Below are 24,361 nucleotides of genomic sequence, written 5' to 3' on the forward strand. Positions count from 1 at the left end.
AACAGTTGAGTTATGCTTGAAGTTGCCAAGGTTTCGGAATTTCTCAAGAAGAACCTTTCTGTCCTTTGATGATTTGGGGAACTGGAGTGCCTGTGCGATTTCAGCATTTTCATTTACATGCTTCTCAAGATGATGTGCAAATTTTGTTTGAGGTTTTTCACATACAAAACAATAATTGACTTGGCTTTTAAGGAATTTTCCTGATTTGGTTGGGGATTTACATTGGCCAAGAACATCCACAGTACCCTTTTCGGTACTTGCATCTTTTGTTTTCTGCAGGTATGACTCTGAGCTTTCTGGTTCTGGTTCGGGGTCTGGTTCAGCAAAAGTAACGAAATCAGGCATATTGGTATGGGACTTCTTGGATGGTTCAGTTAACTCGACACTCAACTCTGTTCCTGAGCTTTTTGAATCCGATTCAGACTCTGAGCTTTCTGGTTCTGGTTCGGGGGCCAGTTCAGCAAAAGTAACTAAATCAGGCATATTGGTATGGGACTTCTTGGATGGTTCAGCCAACTCGACACTCCACTCTGTTCCTGAGCTTTCTGAATCCGATACAGAATCTGGGATGTACTCATCGGATGAGAAATCATCCTGTAAAGTATTATTAAATTCATTAATTAAATACAGCATATTTTAAACAACAGAAATACACATGGGAAGGATGGATGTCAAAAACAAACTGCTAAGAGCCATCATATTGATATTAAGCATATAATACTTCAATGTACTTACATCTGACATATCCCAGTCTTCTGAGGATTTCTGGAGGCAGATTTTGTGCCACACACCACAGCATTCTTCACAGACAAAATTAGACAAACCACAGCATTAGACAACAATTGATATTCCATTTAATAAGAAAATTAGTATGCAATTGGCATAAGCTTCACACTAATGAAACATACACAATTAAGAAATTGTGTACCAATACAAACCAAATGAACTGTTCAGTACAAATGCAGTTTGAGTGATGGCTAAAATGTTCCATATAGACAAAACGTACACAGGTTTGACCATTAAGGTAGAATTCACTGGAGTGGCAGAGCCTTTACATTACCCATTCAAAGTCAAAGTTAAAAAAGTATGTAGTGATCCCACACATCACACATTAAATTCACTAACACTACTAAACATAAGCATACAGTGAAGTGAAAACTGAAGCTTGATCTTGATTCGGTCTCTGTACAAGAGAACACAGGGAGATTCAGTGCTCGACTTTCCTCAAGTCATAAAACCACATATAGGCATAACATACTCAACTCACATCCCTGACAGATGATATTCTACTCAAAATGTCCATCAAGACATAGAAAAATGGCCTGATATCGCCACATTTTTCATGCTGCAACCCCTTGGCAGGCATGACATGCATTGCCAGAAATTAACAACATTTACTCAAAACTGTAACTAACCACTGCCAAGGTCTGCTGAGAACACAGCAAGGTGCTGGACACCAACTTCTCCAATCCCCTCTTTCGCAGAAGAAGTGCCACTTTGACCTCTGACACAGTGCACCTAAAAAATTAACAGCAATATGCAAAGATGAACAGGCATCAACTGGTACAGTGTCCATTTCACTCAAACCCTTAAGTGTATGACACTCAAAATGATGTAGACAGGGGAACAAAGTGTTAAGTGATGGCTATCTGTACCGACAAAGATTTTCAGACTGTACCTGCAGTATAATTGTAATTCATTGATAAATATGTCCCTTACGAAACTACATCATTTCTAAACATTCATACATCCCAAAATAAACAGCTAAATTCAAACTAACCTCATGCGCAGGACTGTCTGGTGTGGGACTGGATGACTGACACTCTGCTCTCCATTCGGTGTCTGTTGAAGAGAACACAGTACATGAATGCCCAGTGCCTTGCCAGACCCTAGTATTTACCAGGCATTGTTTCTTCAAGCAGGGACTCACCTCTGAATAAGTCTGTAGAGAAAACATCGGGTTCCAAGTCATGGGTGTGGTCACTAAGCTCTGCAACGGAGTGTTGGCCAGAAGGGAAGCTTGCACCGCTGAGTTGTGTCTAAACAATTTAAACAGAAAAATGCACATGTGAACTTGGACATCACTTACACAATTGTGTTATTGTACAGTTGAACTGACTCAAACAGAGTAACAATTTAAAATGACCCTTGAATATGATCGGCTGGATCACATTTGATCCTGTTGTGAAATTCCCATCACATCTCTGCATTTTGTTCTATGTTAGTACACCTTAGAAAAGTTACGCTGTCTGCATTTGTGAATTAATGCCAACAATTCAGCTAGAGAAAATATATTTTGCGGAAGAATTGTTATTTACGAATAGTTCACTACATTTTCCTGTGCCCTCGTTCAATAAAACTATGCCAAGTGTACATGGTGATGCTTTGTGTTGTGACCTACTTCTTTCCTTACCATTGTAAAACAATGGGACTTATTGCTTTAACAGACAGCCGTATTCAACCTTACCTCACAAGCAGAGCTGCCTGATGTCATATTGCAGGACTGGACTTCTGGCCTCTCTCTGGTCTCTGTAGAATACAGGAAAGAATATGAAGAAGGCCAGGGAGGGTGGGGTTGTGCATCACTCTAGAAGCAACCACACTGTCGCTGGTTCACATTCTTTATAGACACAATATGTTTATACGTCCACCAAAACTAATGTAAAAACCATCTCAGTAAACATGGCCATATGTGGCATAAATGTTTCTCAATCATCTATAGCACACACAACTAGATAAAACATTTAGTCAAACATTCACTGACCTTCAATACAGACTGTGGATGGCATGATTTGGGCTTGGAAACGGTCTTTGATAGACTCTTGGGCAGCAGTGCTTGTAACAGTAGGGGGAATCTACAAAACATACAGATAAGCTTGCTCATCATCTGGGAGAAAGACACGATTGACTAAAAAACTGATTGAAGACAACCAAGTTGTGACTTCTCACCAAGCAGTGACTTCTGTTTTTTGGTTATGATTGTTGGCACTAACAAGCGATAGGTATTGTGTAATCTCTGTGGCATCATGAAACTGACACAGCTTAACACAAAGAGATAATTTCATTTTTATCAAGATGTCAAACTATAGGCTATATTTTTTAAACCTTGACACCAATTCATAGGGGAAAAAAATCAAAATGACCCACCTCTTTACGCCAGGGCCATTCTTTCCCACCAAAGTCATAAGTGATTTCAGTTCCTGCCATAATTTCCTTCAGTGCAAAAAGGCAGAGATGTGGCTTCCCATCTGCTTCGATCAACTTCATTCTGCAATTTGGTGCCTTGTGCTCATCGTTTACCAGTCGTCCAAATGACCCATCTTCAAGTGCTCCATCAATGCTGCAAATGTACAAACATCATGCACTAAACAGACGTTTATAGTGACACTTTTGAATTGTACTTTAATTTGTAAGCAACTACAGTACACTAATGCCAACATCCAATACTAGTATAGATGTTCGATGCACAGTTGATGCAAGTTAAATTGCAACACGAGATCTTTACTTCAGAAATCCTGACTTCTCACTATAGTAATCTAAACATTCAGTATTAGTCATTCTGAACCTACCACCATGTCTTCTGCTTCCATGTGAAGTCAAACATGAAGATCGAACATGCATTGTGGTACAGTTTACGTCTGTTCGGCTTCGGCTGCATCAATGAGCTCCCCTCTATACTCGACCACAAAGTTTCCTTGATTGAAAACAGCTAAAGTGAAGATACCATGACCTGCAGACACAACCTTATTAGAGTAACAGGGGTAGCAGACGATCCATTGGATACAACTCAGCACTGCAAATAATCTAATAAAAATGAATTATTCCTATAAATTGCTACAATGCAACGTTGTGCAATTCCTCATGTACAATAATGAATACATGTCCAAGTGTAGAATACAGCAACAGACAGGCCCACTATTAACTAAGATATTATTTAAATACTATTAACAACTTTAATTTATATTGATGTTTGTACAATTAATAGTCATAGACTGAAAACCACTCACCTTTAACTGGATTAATATATTTGATTTCTAACATTGAATTCTTGTCTCTTCCTGCAAGGATGTGATTAGTGGCATCCTGAAAGGGAGTTCTCCGTGGTATGATGGAAGTTACTAAGGAAATTAAGAACAAAACTGTAAACAACACAACTTCACTACTTTTCATCTCACTAATACCATGGATATTCAAACAGTATGCTCAGATACTAAATTACAATGTGTCCGCGTTGGCCGACTAACTTTCTTTAGTTAGGATATTCATGCTGCGCGCCTCCTATTTGCAACGGAATTTGTTTAAGATATAAAAGCATTTAATTTAACACACACGCACTAAAAAATATATTTTCGTTTTTAAATAAATATTTGGAAACGAAAAATGTTAGCCGAACATGTTTTCCGCAGTGTGCCTCTCTGGCATTGAGCGGGTCTACAGGATCGCACTCTGCACAACCCAGTCAGTAAGAAAGTGAACGGTCTCGGGCCTGTAGGCACACGCCTCCGTAGTCAACGCTGTCCAAGCATTAATTTACAGAGCAATCCCTGCAACGTTTTTAGCTTAACTATAGAAGAGACTAGGAGGATGAGTGTGTGTCTGATGGCGGGGGGGGGGGGCATCACGATGGTGGCCGTCCATCGTGATGTCGGTCAGCCATCACGGTGGACGATGACATCGTCCAGCGGCACAACCCTAGCGCTGGACATTAAGCTTGCCAAGCCATAACCTCTGGCTATACTTTCCTCACGTGGGAGTTAATGTTGGGCTACTTAATATTTAGTCCATTAGTTTTCTAGATGGCCGCGTCCCTCTACCTCTTCAAAGAAACTGGAACAATTCAGACTTCAAATAAAGTTGAACAACATTGATAGTCACCATTGTAACCCCCCTCCCTCAATACCACTGTGCCGTTTGTGGTTTAGGCTAAGCGTTCTACCAAGCTAATGCTAAGCATAAATAGCAACGTTTTAATGTAGTTTGCTAGCGGAATTGACGTTAGTAAAAGTCTGACGCCTCTGATGAAAAGCAAACAAAAACAAAATACGTTTTCAGCTAGCTGCTAGCAATCTAGCAATGCTCTAAATACAATAGTGTTAATTTTTTCCAAACCATTTCCATTTACCATTTCTTACCTGCTCTCCACAACGTGCATTTCCAGAACTCCCAGCAAATGAATCTGGTAATCAGAGACGTAGTAGCTCTCTTCTATCCAGCCAATCAAAATGAGCATGCGCAGTGTTGAGTTAGCATCTAATTTCGCGCGTTGTGTATAATCTCCCGTGTTGTGTATAATTTCCCGCGCTTGTGTGTCGCAGCATGCAGGGACCACGACCACCGATACGGGCAGTGGCGGACACACAAATATACAAAATATGTCAGGTCTTTTGAGAAAACCACTTTTTGGGTATTAAAACATGCTGAGAAAAGGTTTAATAAGGTTTATTTTTATGAGGACAGCCAACTGTCCTCCTATACCGGAGGGTCCTCGTAGCTCTTTGGTGGAAATGATGGTGGAAAATACTTATTTTCCACCATAATTTGCAAATAAATTCTTTAAAAATCAGACAATGTGATTTTCTAGATTTTTTTTTTTCATTTTGTCTCTCATAGCTGAGGTATACCTATGATGAAAATTACAGGCCTCTCTCATCTTTTTAAGTGGGAGAACTTGCACAATTGGTGGCTGACTAAATACTTTTTTGCCCCACTGTATGTACCTTCACATTCCCTTCTCTTCCCTTCCCTTCCCATCTATCGGGGGGGGTTAGGTGAGAGGTACTCACCACAGCCACTGTACGCAAACAGCTCCCTCTGTGTCACGCTGCACCGCCACCTTGTCTCGGCGGGGTGAACTATCAGTCTAGGTCAGTGTTTCCCAAACTTTTTTCCTGGGGACCTATTTTTTTTAAATTAGAAACCATTACGACCCAATATAAAAAAATAGTACAGTATTATCACAAACGCTTCTTGTTTAAAAAAATTAATTAAATGCTCATGTCGAACAGGTAGACGTGTGTTCATCTATCAATCAATTCAAACATTCAACATTGGACTTGTGTTGGACGGGGTGAGCAGCATCAGGGATCCGGTGCAGAGGGCACACATGAACAGCTGGGGGTCCAGAGACTTGGAGTTCTGAGACCAAAATAGTGCCTATAAAAAAAAGGCACTATTTTTTTTACCAGAGAAATGCTGCATTTCTCTGGTCTTCCATCAGATGTGTTATCCTTCAAGCTGATTAATGAAGAACTGGAGTCAGAGCATATTACTGCTCTCAAAGGTCTCACCTCTTCAACCCATTGTAATGCTAACAAAATTGCCATCATCTCTCCTGTATACACCGACAGTCCATCACTGATTCTTTTGCAAATTTTAATGCTGAACTCTGGAACTATGAATGAAATACCGATTTTGTTAGCTGAGTTCTTTGAATAATTAGTTATTTTGGTATTATCTATATATGTCTATTACTTGTGGGTGTAAAATAAATACCTTATCTTTGTTATTTTTGTCAAGCAATGTGAGATCAACAATAGGATCAGGAAGTATCCATGGATGAATTGCAGCCTCAGCTGTTGCTATTTACCGCTAATGAGCACCTCAACACCGCCCCCTCTGTGATGTCAGTACTGACCATAAGCCCACTAAAGCTAACCCTATTCCTAATATCGTAACAGCCACGCACAGGGCAGGCCTCTCTCCCTAGTCGTGCGTCTGAACACGCTGTAAATCGAAACCTGTTAGCCACGTTTGGTGCTGGCGTACCAGCTGTTTGTTTCTCTCTACTGGACGCAGAAAGCTAAATCGGTCAGGGCAGACAGCTTGAGTAGACATGACAGAGTTCAGCGTGACAGTGGAGCAGCTCAATGATTTGTTAACGGATGAGAGGGGGTTTTACTGCTGGCCAACAAAACCCGTTGACGAGGTCTTCCCCGGGATTTACGTCGGCAACGAGTGAGTTAGTGTTTACCTTTTAGGTTATGATATGAATTCATGGTGGACGCCTTGATGTTGTCTTGACATTTTGTCTGTTTAGTAACATGAAAAGTTGTCAGTTTCTGACATAGCCTACATTCAAATATTGGCAGATTTGTTTCATTGAAGTATGGATTCCCTGCATGTTATCATTACAGCCATGCAGGGTGTCTTAATAAATTATATTGAAGCGGTCAATAACTGCATTGACGTCCAATGCTTTGGACTGGTTGGATCGTCTTCACTTCTATTCCGTAGATAGGTCTTTAACCTCTTAAACTCGAGGTTCCCCAGATTTGGGAAGACCATGATCACTCTCGCAGCAAAAGGCATACAACACTGCCCTTATTTTGTAGAAACAGTCATATCAAATGAAACAAGAGAAACTCCGCTACAAGCACATATAAGTCATTTTTACACACACCAAACACCAAGCATGTTAATTAGACAAACTAGACAATTAAAAATAGACTGGAGCTTAAGAGGTTAAAGGTGTAGGCAGGAAAGGCTCCTCTTGAACTAGCAACAGTAATGTGTTCCAGTAACATATCACTTCAAGCAGCATTTGGACTTAACCTTTGGAACTCCCTCCTGGGCCCGCCGTAATCATCAGTCATTTCATTGACGAATTCAATGCGTGGCTCTCTTTGCTAATTGAAGTAGGGCCGGCTCAGCACCAAGCAGGCACTTTTTAAAATATTTTGATGGTGTACGACGACTGTTAATGGCCGCTCCTGATCAATGTGCTCCATTGCAAAATCTGTAAGGAGCTGATCAAGGCTAACCTATTAAAAGTAACAAAAAAATAAAAACCACAAAGTTACTGGGCAGTGTCCTTTGTGCCATCATAAGTATCACTACACCCTAATAAGCCTACAGAAGGCCGACTTAAAATACCACAACTTGTGTGCATTTCATTTTGTACTTTTACTTTATTATTTTGGGAGTGGATCCAGTAGTTCAGTTTTCGCGGCTTTATTTCTGGTAGTTAAAGTTTGTGTCAATGTTTTGGTAGTTCAGGGGACAGTCAAGGGTCCGACGGCCCAATGCGTGGTTGGCCCAGGACTGTTCCACCCTTCTGTTTATTTTGACTGGATCTGCTTTGTTAAACATTCCACTGCAATGGATGTCCCTTTTTTTGTAGAATATCACAAACGCTGCTTTTTCTCCCCCAAGTGTTACTCATCATCCTGAGGTGGTCAGAGTCTAAACCAGGGGTGGGGAACCTTTTTCACATCAAGGGCCATTTCAATTTTTCCAAAGTCCTCAGAGGGCCATACCATTATGAACACATAACTAAAGATGAAAAAAAAGACAAAAAAAGTCTATAACTGCTGTGTTACTAAGCCTCATGTTTGCTGCATTTCTAGACTCACCTAATGTGATGGCTGGAACTGTTTTTCCCTAGCAAGGCGTCTGATGTCAGCTGGCAGTGATGATGATGCTACTCGAAGCTGGTTTTCCAAGTTTGAGTCAGTCAGTCTTGAGCGGAAGCGAGTCTTTGCAAGAGTCAGTTTTGAAAAGAACTGTTCACAGCGATACGTTGTCCCAAACAGAGATGCAAACTTCAGGGCATGTCTCCTCAGGATGGGAAAATCCTCAGCACGAACAAACAGTTTGTAAAAGTCCAGCAGAGAAAGGTTGTGGTACTTGGCTTGGAGCTCGTTGTTGTTTTGCAGATCAATTATTTCCATTTGGAGGTTATCTGGCACATCAGACGGTTGCACATTAAATGTTGTCGCAAACACGTCGAGTTCCTTTTGTATATTTTTCACATCATGAAACCTCTCATCAAATGCCTGGATGAGTTTTGCACACTCACCAGCATATTCAGTCGTAACATCAGGCTTTTGTTCTTGTAGGGTGGGAAAGTGCACAGTGTTTCCCCTTTCCAGCTGTCCTTGCCACAGCCTTAACTTCACTTCAAATGATTTCACATTTGAAAGCAGAGAGCTGATGAGCAGGTTGGGACCTTGCAGCTTGATGTTTAGCTCTGACAGGTGCTTGCTGATGTCCACCATGAAGGCCAGATCACGGAGGAACTTGCCATCACTGAGCCCCATGACAGGTTTACCCTTCATCTCCATGAAGCGTCTGACTTCTTCCCGCAGTGTATAAAACCGTGCGAGCATATTTGCACGACTCAGCCATCGCACTTCACAATGATAAACCAGATCACCATACTCTGACTCAAGCTCGCTGAGTAACTCCTTGAACTGGCGGTTGTTCAGCCCTCTGCTTTTAATGAAGTTTATGGTGGACACAACTGTTTTCATCACATTGTTAAGCTTCAGGGAATGTGCACACAAACTCTCTTGATGTATGATACAGTGGCATACAACTAAATCACTTGGATCCAGACTCAGTCGGCTCATTTCTTTTTTGACTAAAGCAGTCAATCCTTTTTGCGCGCCAACCATTGCGGGAGCTCCGTCAGTGGCGATGCCGCTCAACTTCTCAAATGGCAGTTCAAAATTGTTCATGGCCACAATAACTTGATTGAACAAATCCTCACCTTTAGTAGTGCTATGCATGGCTTGCAAAGACAGCAACTCCTTTGTTTCAAACTCAGACGTAATCCCACGCAGAAAAATGGCAAGCTGCGCTGTGTTTGTGATGTCTGTTGTCTCGTCACAGGCCAGAGAAAAATACTCAAAGTCTCTTGCAGTGTTCTTGAGTGTTTTTTCAATATCTTGCGCCATATCAGTAATCCTTTCTGAAACGGTTCTCCGGGACAAACTGACGCTTTGAAATAATTTCACTTTGTCGGGCGCGAGCAGCTCCGCGGCGGCTACGAGGCACTCCTTCACGAACTCTCCTTCAGCGTGAGGTTTCAGCTTCGTGGCTATCAGTTCACTCACCACAAAACTTGCACGCGTAATATTCTCTCTGCAGTCTGTGGCCGTGTGAAAGCTGCTTGTTGAGCACCCAAACTCAGACGAAGAGCGTTAATTTTATCCAAACGCATTTGTCCTTTCAACTCGTCGAGTTTAGCATGTTTCGAGCTGTAATGGCGCTCGACATTGGCCTTTTTCATCACCGCAAGCGCCTCGCCACAAACTAGGCACACTGGCTTGCCTTTCACTTCAACAAAGAAAAAGTCATTTGTCCATTTTTCCTGAAATACGCAGCATTCTGCGTCCACCTTCCTTTTCTTGACAGTCGCCATGATGCATCACTTGTCTGTGTCGGTACTTGTCATGTGTCAGTCACTCCGACCCAATGCAGTGGTACGTACATCACATGCTGTATTCACTGACCCTGACGTTGACTCGGACATAGGACTCTCTCTCGGAAAACTAATGACGGGCGATATATTTTTTTTCCTGATTCTTTTTTTTATTCATGTATGCATATATGAAGATATAAAATATAAAAATTGTATTGCATTGCGGGCTAGTTGAAATGGCCTCGCGGGCCGTGTACGGCCCGGAGGCCGGACGTTCCCCACCCCTGGTCTAAACCCTGCCACATCCCACTGCAGGTCTGCGGCCATGAACGTAACATGTCTGCAGCGCCTGGGCATCACTCATGTGCTCAACGCCGCCGAGGGAGACTCCCTCATGCACGTCAACACCAACGCAGGGTTCTACGCCGGCACCGCCATCACCTACCACGGCGTGGCGGCCAGCGACACCGACCACTTTGACCTCAGCCCTTTCTTTGAGGAGGCGGCGGACTTCATGGCGAGAGCCTTGGCGCACAACGATGGAAAAGGTACTGGAGCCGAGAAGCATAGTGCATGGTTTCCCACTGTGTTTACTCACTGCATACATATAGGGTTGCCAGAGATTGCTGACTTATAAGCGAGAGAGATTTGCTAAAAAACAATATATTCTGAATGTCCATAACTACTAATCACTGAGACAGCCAGCTCACTGCGTGGTTTTATTTAGAGTGAGTTGGCATTGAGTTCTTTAAGTGTTCACCAAAACCTAGAAATGACCCTGCAAAGGGGGTCGTCAATGGCTTGTTTAATCAATTAAAACTAGGGCTGTGATGATTAGACGATGAATCAATTTGTTGAATGACAGAAATGTATTTGCTTCAATTATGATCGTCGATGATAAGTTATCATATACGATTGATCGAAAACAATCGTCAGTTGCTCATTCAAACCAGTTTGTTAGACTCATCATGGTTCTACGGATATGGACTCAGAGCTGGTCTGTATGCAGGCAAGGTGTTGGTCCACTGCAGGGAGGGCTACAGCCGCTCGCCCGCCCTGGTCATCGCCTTCCTCATGCTGCGCCGGCGCCTCGATGTCCACTCCGCCCTGGCCACCGTGCGCCACCAGAGGGAGATCGGCCCCAACGACGGCTTCCTGCGACAGCTCTGTCGGCTCAACCAGAGGCTGGTTGCCATGGGCACGTCCTGAAGGGAGTGAGACACACTGGAGGGAGTGACACGCACGCACAGAAGTGGGAAGAGGCCAAACGAGAAGGCCAGATGGAGAGGAATGTAAATGTAAATTGACTGCATTTATATAGCACTTTTCTAACCTATTGGCCAGTCAAAGCGCTTTACAATATTGCCTCACATTCACCATAAACGCACACCAACGGCGGAGTCAGCCATGCAAGGCGACAGCCAGCTCGGCGGGAGCAGTTAGGGTTAGGTGCCTTGCGCAAGGACACCTCAACACTGCGCCGGGGATCGAACCAGCAACTTTCAGGTTACCAGCCAACCCGCTCTACCTCCTGAGCTACTGCTTCCCCAGGAGATGGCTACAAAGATGTCGGAAGAGACCGAATGAGAAGGCCTGGTCGTAATGCCTGCCATTGTTTGACTCGCTTTCCTTGTCAGGTTTTTGTCTCATGAACACTTGGCGAGGGATTTCTCTGGGGAATAAGAGTGAACATTAATGATGACATCTTTACTCGCCATCATCTGACTGCACACTTCAGTGTGTGATGGGCTGTAGGCTTTGACTCTGTGCTCACCATTCCACGTGGTTACATTCATTGAGGGACTGTAGGCTAGATTATCCTGATAACTCTGTGGCCTCTAGATCTTGATGGTGTATCGTTTTGTGACCCCATACAGGCAGTACTTGACTGAAAGTACTAGCGACGTCTTAAATAACAATGCAGTTGCTCTCCCATGTCTGACAAATATAAAACTATCACCAAAGTAATGCATGCGTTTATATTCATATGTTGTGAATGTAAGGAGTCCACCGGTTTGAGAAGATGGTTTTGGATATTGAATGTATTGTACATCAACATGCTAAATTAAACGTTTATTTGTTTTATTTATACAATTTGTGTTGTAATGTTCTGCATTGATTTGGTATAGTACCAGTCACTGTTCAACTCGCCTGCTGTCTCATGCTCAGCTCTGGTCACTCACAGCTACTCGCACATTAACTAAACGTTTGGTGTTTCACCTCAGCTCATCAAATTGCAATCTAACCCAAGTGTTTATTTATATTAATTTAATTATTTTTACTCATGTTTATTCATCATTGCTGTTGTATGCATGTCCCTTGCTGTAAACTCGTCATCATTGTAAATGAGGGAAACCTTAATGTAAATAATGGTTTGAAACATGCTGAACTTAACCGTTAACATGTTATTGGATGAAGTAGTAAACTATTAACACTGAACATGGAACGCGTTTATTAATTTGACCTGCATGATAACACTTCTAAAGTAAATACAAGTTTTCACTGTTCAGTCGCAAGTTACATGGGGGTACTTGGAGGCAGCCTGGGGTCCCATATGATTGATAGGGGTAGAACTATGCACTCTTGTCACTTTGGGTGTTTGTTACACTCTAAAGGAAGTGGACTGATACTCTGGGAAATTTGGCCAGTGTGGGTGTGAGCATATTTAGTAGCTTGCCTTGTATCATTGTGTAAACCCCGGTGAAGATTTTATTTTAATACCAACAAATCATGGTCATGTTTGACTAGGAAAGCAATCCTGCTCATCCAGTATCAAAAGGTACTGGGCTTTGAGAGGGATGACCCAACATAGAAACCTATGAAGTCAAATCAATGAAATTGCTCTCTCTCTCTTGCAGACATGGAAAGATGCAAACAACCTTTCTTTCCATTTTATTTGCATACTATACAGCAGAAAATAAGTGCACATCAAGAGCAATAACACTGCTTTGGTAATAAGTGTGACGTAAATGTTGTGGGTCTGTAGCACACTCTAGACGAGTGATTCTAGCATTGCAGTGTTCTGAGGGAAACTTTACTGAGGATGGTTGCACTTTGTAAATCATCCGCTTTACTCTGTCCTGAACATCCAACTTTGGGCTATGATCTATGGTAATGAAGAAAGAAAGATGAGAAAACACTGGAAGGATTCATCATTTAAGTCATCGTCATACACCATCATATACATCATGCAACCTCCCGCCCCCTTCCCCCCAAGGTTCACTTTGTACAAACTCATGCAAATCCTTTGGAGCCAGCTGAGTGTGACGTCACATGCTCCTGTGCTGACCCTTAATGTTTTCGGTCTAATTGATTCTGCTCTCGGTTCTTTCTTATGTGAAAACGACAAAACAATACTGTTGTTCCCTGCCTGCATAATCCCTACTTTTCTAACCTCCAAACGTACAACATTGTTCCCTGCTTTTCCCCTTCTGTATGTTTGACAAAGAGTTAAATTGTCACTGCGATGGGCACAGCTTTGAAACTTTGCAACAGAAGAACTGTGAAAAACAGTCTCTTAATCCTTGCTCCAATTGGCTGAGCACACCCAGTGAAGCGTGTCAATGGACATATCCTGATCCAAAGAAAAAGGGGTTTGCAATGGAAGTAAACTGCCACAGCAGTCTGAAGACTTTGCCTTCTTAACAAGAACCAGTCAGACCCCCACACAAACACAGGCCCTTTTACCTGCGTTTCTGCTTGCGAACAGCAGCACTGTGCATCTCGAGCATCAGTTTGTTTTTGTTGTTCTTCATGTTGTCCATGGCTATCTTCAACAGGCCAGCTATCTTCTTCTGGTTGTACGGCATCTGGACTGTAGTGTACTCCGCCATCTTGGACTTCACCTCGGCTGCGTCTGAGTCCCAACGAAACGATTCCCCGTTAAAAATGAACATGTGGACCTCCATATCAAGGATACATCCATGAAGAGGCAAAAGGAAAAAGCCACTGTTGCTTACCCAATTAATGTATTTTACCCATTATATGGGTACAAACCTAGTTCAGTTGGAATGCACATGTACATATTGTATGCAAATATTAATAATTTAAAATAGTTATTTATGATTTTTGATATGTACATCTAGGTGGAGGTGTACTTGTGATGTCACTAAAACACAGGAAAAGGCAGATTTTCAAACTGCTGGTAATGGCTGATCACACTCACTGTTGGTGGCATTATAGCACTCCTTTACATGGATACAGGATAATTAAACCTCAACAAAACATGTATTTCCTTTCATTCTGAGAACAAATCTAAAACATTTTTTATAAGAGAAGCCCCCCATTCTCCTTAACCATATCAGTCATGTTAACCAGCGGGTAAACATCAGCTAATAAGGCCTGCATGCAAAAGCATGTGTTTAACCTGTAGAGGGAGACGTCTACAGTGCACACCAATAGAGTACTAAAGTGTGACGTCACGTTTCCATCGCAACCGATTGTCGGTTCCACACAAACCAAATTAACAAACGGAAATCCTATGCCACACAAACGTTTTATAGAAAAGGAACGATTTTTTTGCGAATGATTTGCGTGTTTGCTTTACCAATGATGTAAGTAATATTGAGAATAGATTGTCTTCATATAAAAAAAATAAACTAACGTTTACAAACTTTTCCTTTTAATACCCCAGGGGAATACATGAACGCCTCGACATGTTTCGATTGGTATTGATTTTCACCTCTTGAAATTGATTTATTTTCATTTTGGAAGAAACAACACATGGAAGCAATGGAAAACGCCATCTCTCGTTCGGTTGTTTAGAACAGAAAATCCGGTTGCCAGGACAACGTGACGTTTTCACTTTAGTACTCTAGAGGGATTATCAGTCTACGTCACTATACGTCACTCTCCGCTCTACGCGCATGTCGTTGGCAGAAAGAGACGAGAGCGACAAGAGCCGCAATCATGTCTTGTTGTGCGGTTGGTTGCACAAACCCTTTTAATGAGACTGATTATCCCATTTATTCTACTTCTTGCTTGCCAACATAATAAAACAATTAAAATACTTAAATAATTATGCTTTTTCTTATTCGTATTGCATGCATGCTTATTAAATGTGTACTCTGTTTGAGTTCATCTCCCTGAAGAAGTAGTCCCCTTTAATTACGATCGATTAAACATGTTTTTTACACCTCAAAGGGCATTATCCTGCTTAAACCATGGACCATGGACGCCAAAGAAAATAAATTAAGATCATTCATTTATATTTTAATGCGTTTTACAATCCAAACATAAAGTTTTTCACATAATACGACGGACAGCTACGACTTGGCAACGGGAGGTGTTCTAGTCCGAGCTATGAGCCAGAGAGCTAACGTTACAGATTTTACATATTTATAATTCGAAATTCGTCCCAGCCTTTATACCACAGATACTCTAGGTCTATAGCATATAGCCGCGTTGTCTGATTACAGTTTAATTAATTTTTCTCAATTTCCCAGCTCTCGTTTTGAAGAATAATCACCGCGCCATTCGTTTCAATGGGCATCGCGACGGTCTTTACTTTCAACATAAAGTGTAAACATTTATAATTCGAAATTCGGCCCAGCCTTTATAGCACAGATACTCTAGGGTCTATAGAATATAGTCACGTTGTCTGATAACAGTTTAATTCATTTTTCACTATTTACCAACTCTCGTTTTGAAGAATAATCACCGCGTCTTTGGTTTCAATGGGAATCGCGACTATTCTTTCTATAGAATAGTCTATTCTTTCAACATAAAGCGTACATATTTATAATTAGACATTTTCTTTTTGCCATCATGCATTATGCGCGCGCATCCGCCGTGTTGATAAACGAATAATCCCCCTATAGAGTGGCGAAGTCACGTCTCTTCCGGTAGAGCCCATGGGTCCTATGAGATCGAAAAATATGAATGGGTTTCAATGGAGAGAAAGTAATTATTATTTTTCCAAGGGGAGGATAAAAGCATTGAAAGAGTTGAAAAACATTATAAGTCGGGGCATGTGGAGAGTTTCAGTTATGCCGATGGGGAGATTGTCGGTCTTGTCCACGCCAGTCGCAGGGAGCGTGACGTCACATACGAGACGTGTAGTCTTTCTCATTGTGTTTTCTCTACAGCCTTTAACTAAACAATTGCACATTAAACGGTCAAACTCTTGACATGAAAAATTATAATTTAAATTCACATACAACATATGTGTATCCGGGGCATATAAAGACCGGGACCAGAAGATAATTACTTTCTCTCCATTGAAACCCATTCATATTTTTCGATCTCATAGGTCCCATGGGCTCTACCGGAAGGGTTGTGACTTCGCCAATCTATTGTTCTCCATCGACGACCACAAGAATCGTGACTTGAGAGCCAAGGTACACAGCGGCAGCCTGACATATACCTCTGCAGTTCCTTTGGTTGAAGAGAGGCATGTAAACGATGGTGGGCGCGGAACGACCTCCAGGGAACACGTAGAAGTCCTTGGGCCAGTCCATGTCCTCCAGGACCTTGTCGTCTATCACCGGGAACGGCTTCCCCACCTCAACTGCATAATCCCTGGCCAGGGTCAGGCTCTGGGCTCGATGACGGTAAACCAATCAAAGTCACATAGTTGCAACGTTTTGACAAAACTTGTATCACCGTACAATAAAAACGACTACTAGGCTACGAGAAAATAAAATGCTTTGTTTTTTGAGCTCCTGTATTGAACTTCACTTATTAAAACGTCTGTCCCGATGACACACACACACACACACACACACACACACACACACACACACACACAGATTTTAACATGCAATATCCCATCATCTGAGCTACCTGGAGGGGAACTATTTTCCAATTACTTTGGGTCTGATTGGCACTGAGACAGACTAAGATCCTTTCCATAATGTTAGAATATGATCTGTACCCGTCAGTGGCAAAAACAAGCACCGTTAGAGGAGGTAAATTGACAGGGTGCCATCGCCCCAAAGGGTTTCATCACAGCACTTTTCCACTGATTACGGCTGCAACGTTTACGCTCAGTACTGGACCGTTTTCCAAAATTCTTGTGCGCATTCTAGTTCCTTAGAGCCTAAATGATTGTGAAGTAGGGTCAAGGTTAACAAATCCCAACGTTTTTTTATAGTTATACAGAGCACAGTGGAAGATTTTCCTCGGGAACAATAAATACGCTATGAATACGCACACACACTCACACGTTCGTACACACACACACCTTCAGGCTCTGCCCCAGGGAGAAATCCAGGGAGATGATGAGGTCCACGTCCCTCCTGGGCCCCAGGAACGGAGGGTATGGTGAGTTCAGGTACATGCCAGCGTCAACCAGCTGGAGGTTCTCTTTAGACCTCAGACACTCTGGAATGAACTCGTCTACAATGACCAACAAAACACTCGTTTTAAATATATTGGAAAATATATTTTTCTTTGGAGAAAATAGCTCCCGTCTAGAGTTACATGGTGCAGGTTTTATGTTATTGACGGTGCTTTGGGGTTTGAGGTCATGATTCATGAACTCAGATTTGATGATATTAAAAGGTTGCTGGAAGTCAAATACAAGCACATATTGAATTGTGATCCGTGTACCGTGGTAGCTACTAGGCCTATATATTTGCTAATAAACAGTTAACGCACAGTACTTCTGTACGGAACTGTGCAATGCCCTGTTGTTTTTTTTACATTATTGATTTATGATTGTGTATTTACATAATTGATCTCACCTGGACTGTGATAGATGAAGTTGGCTGTGGTTCCCCATTTCCATTCGGTGATCAAGGGTAAGAGTTTCAAGACCACCCACGAGACTGAGAAATTGGCACCACACATGTCAGAGTTTCATTGTCAGAGTTTCAATAGCACAACATGCTATTTGGTGCATTCATTATCTATACATGTTGTTGTGGTATTCCCCTTAGAGCGTGCGCACTATATCATCTACGGCTTGGGTGAAGCGGAGGGGGGAGGGGCTCACAACGCCGAGCGGGTGTTTGGGGACATGCTGACTTTATCTCAGCTTTCATTTCACACAGCGCGGCAACGCCCTCTAGCGGCTCAGCAGTGTAACAAGATGCTACTGTTTGCTAGATGGTAATTGTTTATGCAATACTATTATCAGGTTTGGCTGAAGGATGCGTTTTCAACACACTAGTAGAAAAAGTTCAATGCATGTGTGTTACTTGGAAAGCAACGCACTTAAGAACAAATGTGTGTGTTTGTGTTTGTGTGTGTGTGTGTGTGTGTGTGTGTGTGTGTGTGTGTGTGTGTGTGTGTGTGTACATATATATAGCTCCCACCACTGGTATAATTCATCATAAGTCTGTTAAATTGTGTTGAGTGTTGGTTGCAGGTTTTGAGTGTTGAAGAGAGATTAAACCCACAGGTGTTTAATGTCTGGCCAGTTGGTGAGTGACAGTAACCACTGACCCCGGCACATGACAAAGCAGAGAGCTGGGTTCTTAAGAAATGAACCCACTAATAATATTTGTTGTGAAAGGTAATGGCTGTGATGACATGAAGCTCTGTCAGTAAGAACACACAACACTGACCCAGGTCCTTGACAGGGCCGTCTGGCAGAGCAAGGACCCAATCCCTGATCGGCTTCAGGGTCTCCTCTAGCCATGCGTCAACCTTCGCCTTCCTCTCCTGGCTATCCACCGGCCCCTTGGATGGGGAAGAGTGGATATCGAGAATATCTGAGAATAAAAAAAGGGGATTTTCTTTAAAGGTGACATATTATACAACCAGGTTGGATTAGCCGTTACAAGCCGTTTTCAAATCTGTTTTGAAAGCAGTCCACTGGATAGGCTGGTAGACTGATCTATCCAGCACACATTTAGGTGGACACGCCCACTTGTGATGTCAGAAGAGGCAGATTTTCAAAGCTGCTTGGAACGGCTAATCAACCTCACACCTGGTGGTATAATATGTCACCTTTAATCCCGTTATGACTTGTAATATAGTGATACTGGGTTAAAGGTTTCAACATAAATCCATAATCCACATTCTCTTTCCCACCACCACCACCAACCCCAGTACCACCATGAGAGTCTGCTCACCTTGCAGAGTTGCCCTCAGCTGCCCCAGCACCTCTTTGACCCAGGGCAACTGTGTGTTCTCCCCTTGCTCGGCCAGCAGCCGCACTAGGAAGTGCAGCGCTCGGACCCCTGGTTCTGTCCTGTCCACGGGGCCTTTCACCCCCTCTGTGTCTCGGGTCTCTGCTAAAAAAAGAACAACGGGATGTTTTGATTTGATCCAGGCTGGCCCTTTTAGAGGAGGTCGATCGGCCGGGCAGTAGAGCCCCAAAGGCTTTCATTGCAGCCCTCTTCCACTGATTACAGCAACACTTTTGCTGGCATTGCTTCGAGGAGAGGCCCTAGGAGCCGCGGGGGATTGTTTTGGATCAGGTTGCTGTATGCATTCAATAGGGTTGTACTTGGACTTCAATACAGTTTCAACATGAGAGCCTTGCAGGAGTACGGAGCTCATGCTTTCTCTACGTAGAGGGGCAGAGGGATGGGAGGCTCACCTGGAGCACGGAGATGTGGGCCAGGAAAAAAGAGGCGTAGGATCGATTCTGAGGATGGGAAACTGGGGGGGGAGTTGTCTCATCCGTTACGGATCAAACTTCAATACTCAAGGCCTGACTTGCGAATTAGCTATTTCTTCTTGACTGTATGGATTTGGTTGGAATAAGTTTGCAGATCCTGTGTGTCTGCTATACATTATTTCTGTGTGTAGATGTTATTAATATTGTTGATGTTACTTTTAACACAGTAGCTAAAGTGAGCGTGAGTATTTTCTGTATATGGAGATTATTTTAAGTATGTGCTTAAAATAAGCTGTGTGTGCGTGTGTGTGTGTACGTGTGCGTGTGTGGACACGCACACACGCATCAACGGGAGAGCACAGAACACTGTGTGTGTGTGAGTTTTGAAAAAAGTTATTAATCGCAGCCTTTGCGATTTGCAAATCCCGTTCTATTACATCACGATGTCGGTTTGATTATATTCGTCATTCAGCCCTAATCGGCTGCATTGTGTTTGGTCTTCAGCTGGACCGCACGCGCCTCTCCGACGAGGCCAAGAGTCAAACCACCAACCCGTATCCGGTCTACAGCCGCACACACCCACACACATATTCACACGCAGGTTTTTTGTGCACTCTTTAAAAGAGAGTCTTTAAAAGAGAGTTCCCCACTTCAAAAATCCCTCCTACACCGCTGGATATCTGGATTTGGTCACAATTTCCTTGCTTGGGATCAACAAAATACTACCTTACCGCTCTAAAGTATATTTTAAATTCAAACAATTGTAAGGTTACCGTCATTCCAGAGAAAGATATCCAACAGGTTGTTTTCGTTTTGGAAAGCAATTCCCATGGCATCTGCAGGAATAGATACAAACCGAACAGATTAAAAATAGAATATATCAAAACAGATTGTTGCAAAACTTTTCGTGTGTTGCGTGTTTTACTTTTCAGCCAATCCGGCAAATGTGCCAGCATTTTCTGTTCATCTGCCATTGCACTGCCTATTATACCTGCATTCAGGAACAGACAGACAGACAGACAAATCAATAATTAATTAATTAATAATTAATAGCAAGAATTGTGTCATTGACTGTCATCATTTGGATGTATCTAGCTCCAGACTTGGTCCCGTGCACATACCTTGCAAGCTGACCATGTCCATACCGGACCCCTCCACTTCCTTGACCACCTTCTCCACCACCTCCACTCCCCTCATCCCCCTCACCTCGACCCCCATAACCTCCATCACCTCCTCCACCCCCTTCACCCCCCTCACCTCCACCCCCTTGACCTCCATCACCTCCTCCACCCCCTTGACCTCCTTCCCCTCCCCCTTCCCCCCCTTCACGCCTTTCTTCCCCTCAGATGCCCCAGGGTCAGAGTGTCTTTTGCCCAGCTGGGAGGTGGGGATGAAGTGATTCAGCTCCGTGAAGCCCGACTCATGAGGGGTCAGCTCAAACCATTTGCCTGAGAGAGAGAGAGAGAGAGGGAGAGGGAGAGAGAGAGAGAGAGAGAGAGAGAGAGAGAGAGAGAGGGGGAGGGAGGGAGGGAGGGAGAGAGAGAGAGAGAGGGGGGGGGAGGGAGGGAGAGAGAGAGGGAGAGGGAGAGAGAGAGGGGGAGGGACGGAGGGAGGGAGGGAGGGAGAGAGAGAGAGAGAGAGGGGGGGGAGGGAGGGAGGGAGGGAGAGGGAGAGAGAGAGAGAGAGAGGGAGAGATTAGCGGGATGAAATCATTGCAGTTGTTTTGTCACAGCACAAGCTTAAAGACATCCCTCAAAAACCTCTACACTTGTTTTAATAAAGGTTTATATTGCAGTACTACACACTACTCAAGATTACACATACAACCTGCGTGTGACTGTGTGTGTGGGTGTGTGCGGCTGTACCTTTTGTCTGGCCATCCAAGTTGCAGTTTTGTTCCAGCGCACTATAGACCGGATACGGGTTGGCGGTTTGACTCTTGGCCTCGTCGGAGAGGCGCGTGCGGTCCAGCTGAAGACCAAACACAATGCAGCCGATTAGGGCTGAATGACGAATATAATCAAACCAACATCGTGATGTAACAGAACGGGATTTAAAAAATCGCAAAGGATACGATTAATATTTTATTTTTTCAGGGGATTTGTTACTGTTACTGGCTGGACATCAGTAAGATTTGTATTTATTTTCTTTTACAATTCAATAGTTGAATAAAGATGTTATATCAATTCATGCATCAGTTTCACACACATAGACCTGGCCTAAAGGAAAGAGCAGTTCATGTTGACTGCTTCCAATGTTGTGTGCTATACTGTAGAATGATTTATTACTTGTTTAGTGAATAATACAGAACGTCGGGAACTTTAAAAAGAAAAATCGCATACCAAATCACGATCGCAATATTGGTCAAAATAATCGCAATTCGATTATTTCCCCAAGTTGTTCAGCCCTACAGCCAATTCACTGAAAGCACGGCAAGCTCCACATGTTGTAGGATGTAGCCCAGGTCAGAGCTATGGCTCCGTCCCTCCAGCCTGGAGCCCGAGGAGAGGAGCAGGCTGTGGGGCGTGTCTCCCGCCTCCCTTTACCTGCTTCATGACGGAGGAGGAGAGGAGGGAGCCCCAGAGGTCAGAGAGGGAGAAGTCCTCCTGCTCTGACTTGACCTTCAGCCAGTCCATAACGTCGTCCACCTCCGGGCCCGGGTCGGTCAGCCTGGCCAGCGCCGCGCCCGTGTTGGTGCTCCACTTGGGGTCGGTGTAGAGGGAGGACATGGCCCTGGGGGTGGATACGATGGTTTGTTTCTGATAGTGTGTGTCCGGATCACGTTGAGCTACTGCCCGGAGGGGCAGTGAGTCTGTTCTTTTCTGTGATACAATTATGTACGTACGGAAGGACAGACAGAGACATACGCGCACACAGTCAGACAAACACGCAGACAAACACGCACACACACACACACACACACACAGACTGACAGACAGAGACACACACAGAGACACACACAGACACACACAAACACACACAGAGAAAAGCACACAGACAGAGACACACACACAGACACATAGAGACACACAGAATCACACACACAGACACACAATCATACACACACACACACACACACACTCCTAATTTATGTCCAAGCTGATGCTTGGTGATCCTCACCAGCCAGACCCTGACACTCCCCCCATGTAGAGCAGGGGGTCCAGCAGGTCGTCCTGCCCCATCTGCTGGAGAGACCCCAGGAGAGCCACAGCTGCCCTCTGGCCTCCCCCAGAGCCCAGCAGGGCGATGTGGGGCACAGAGTCCTGGGGGGAGCACAAGACCATGAGCACCACACACAGACGAACGAGGGAAAGGAAGGTTTATGAGGCAGACAGAAAGTGAGAAAGAAAAATAAGGACACTTAAGGAATAAGGAAAGAGAACAGGAAAAAAAGTTTGAAGAAATGCTCTGTACATTAATATTCCATCTACTTTGTTATATGTACCATATTAATGTGCATCCCCATACTTTGGAGGGAATTCTTGATCCCCTCCTTCCTTCCTGAGACAAACTGCTGTTCTCCGAGGGACAGCAGACTGGCTGGTTCCTGAAGCACACACACAAACACACACACACGCACACGCACGCGCACACACACGTGCACACACACACACACACACACACACACACGCACGCACACGTGCACACACACCGACACAGTTACACAGTAAATCACCCAAAGTAACACGGTGAAACTCATGCCCACAAACACAGTATCAGTAGTTGCGTCCTTCATCATGCTCGTCGTCCTCTTCAGACCCTAATGGTATTTGTAGGCAATAGAGCGAAATCCACACTTTTCTTCAAAGCAAGATCAGCTTCAAAATAATGTTTCTGTATTTTTTCAAACAAACGCCATACATGGATCATTGCTACTTGTAATGAAAAGAATATAGAAAATCATAATATAAAACAACCCATTAATTATAACTCTAAAAGCAGCAATTAAAACATTGGTTTGATGTCTAGGAGGACCGTCGTCATAAAAACGCTAATTCGGAACGCGAACGCCTCACCTGTGATTGAGAGCCTGGGGCGCCACCTGCCTCAACGGGTACACACAGCGTTTGTGTAATTAGGGTGAAAACACAAACGTAAGCTGCTGCGACCCAGCCAGTTCGCCACCCACTGCAGAGCATGGTTAGTCACCGCTTCGGGGGTGAGATCCTTGACCTAACGCCTCCGCCACAGACTCGCCCACCATTTATACCGGACTTCTATCACTCCATGAACGAGATAAGGGTGAGGACAGCAGAGTTGAGCGTATCAGCATGGATCACCCAAGGACAGGGAGTACGATTTTGGGAGATGGATTTCCAGAGCACAGTGCATACATGCTTATTAATCGCGTTCATGCAAGATCTATGTTGGGAAAGAGTGATACTTGCAGGCCCCTGTGTCTCAGTCGCAGCCTTGGACGGTTCCACAGGGTCAGATGTGACACCGACTCGAAACCTAAGGCCTCTGAGAAAAAAGATAGGAGATCAATACAACATAAATACGTTGCGTGTGTTTTAGTGCTTTCTGCATTGCTCATTTTATTGGAGACAAACAATTAATGTTGAATTGAAGCCAGGTAACAAACTGAAATCCACACATGATTACGAAACACAGCTGGGTTGTGAAACGCGGGTTTGTTTGTGCATGGGTTAGCCAATTGTGTTCCTTTGACCGGAACAGGTTTCTATAAAGGTATGACAGCGCCT

At 43.6% G+C, this 24,361-nt stretch overlaps 2 protein-coding genes across 2 annotated transcripts; one reads left to right on the plus strand and one right to left on the minus strand.

Annotated features, from left to right (window-relative positions):
• Positions 1–6,832: 6,832 nt before the first annotated feature.
• Positions 6,833–11,353, plus strand: dusp3b (dual specificity phosphatase 3b; the record flags this gene model as incomplete). The annotated part of the gene is made up of 3 exons (XM_079745706.1): positions 6,833–6,954; positions 10,460–10,692; positions 11,154–11,353. The coding sequence occupies 3 exons, from the start codon at positions 6,833–6,835 to the stop codon at positions 11,351–11,353; spliced, it is 555 nt and encodes a 184-aa protein (XP_079601832.1).
• Positions 11,354–13,827: 2,474 nt separating this feature from the next.
• On the minus strand, positions 13,828–23,794 carry LOC307083247 (cytosolic phospholipase A2 gamma-like; the record flags this gene model as incomplete). Its single annotated transcript, XM_079747080.1, has 12 exons — positions 13,828–14,000; positions 16,509–16,680; positions 17,328–17,482; positions 17,830–17,913; positions 18,655–18,801; positions 20,581–20,646; positions 20,777–21,103; positions 21,521–21,626; positions 22,202–22,388; positions 22,776–22,918; positions 23,101–23,202; positions 23,672–23,794. 12 exons carry the CDS (start codon positions 23,792–23,794, stop codon positions 13,828–13,830), a joined length of 1,785 nt encoding a protein of 594 aa, XP_079603206.1.
• Between the last annotated feature and the right edge of the window lie 567 nt (positions 23,795–24,361).

The sequence above is a fragment of the Pollachius pollachius genome, assembly GCF_949987615.1.
Source record: "Pollachius pollachius genome assembly, chromosome: 11".
Taxonomy (NCBI): Eukaryota; Metazoa; Chordata; class Actinopteri; order Gadiformes; family Gadidae; genus Pollachius; species Pollachius pollachius.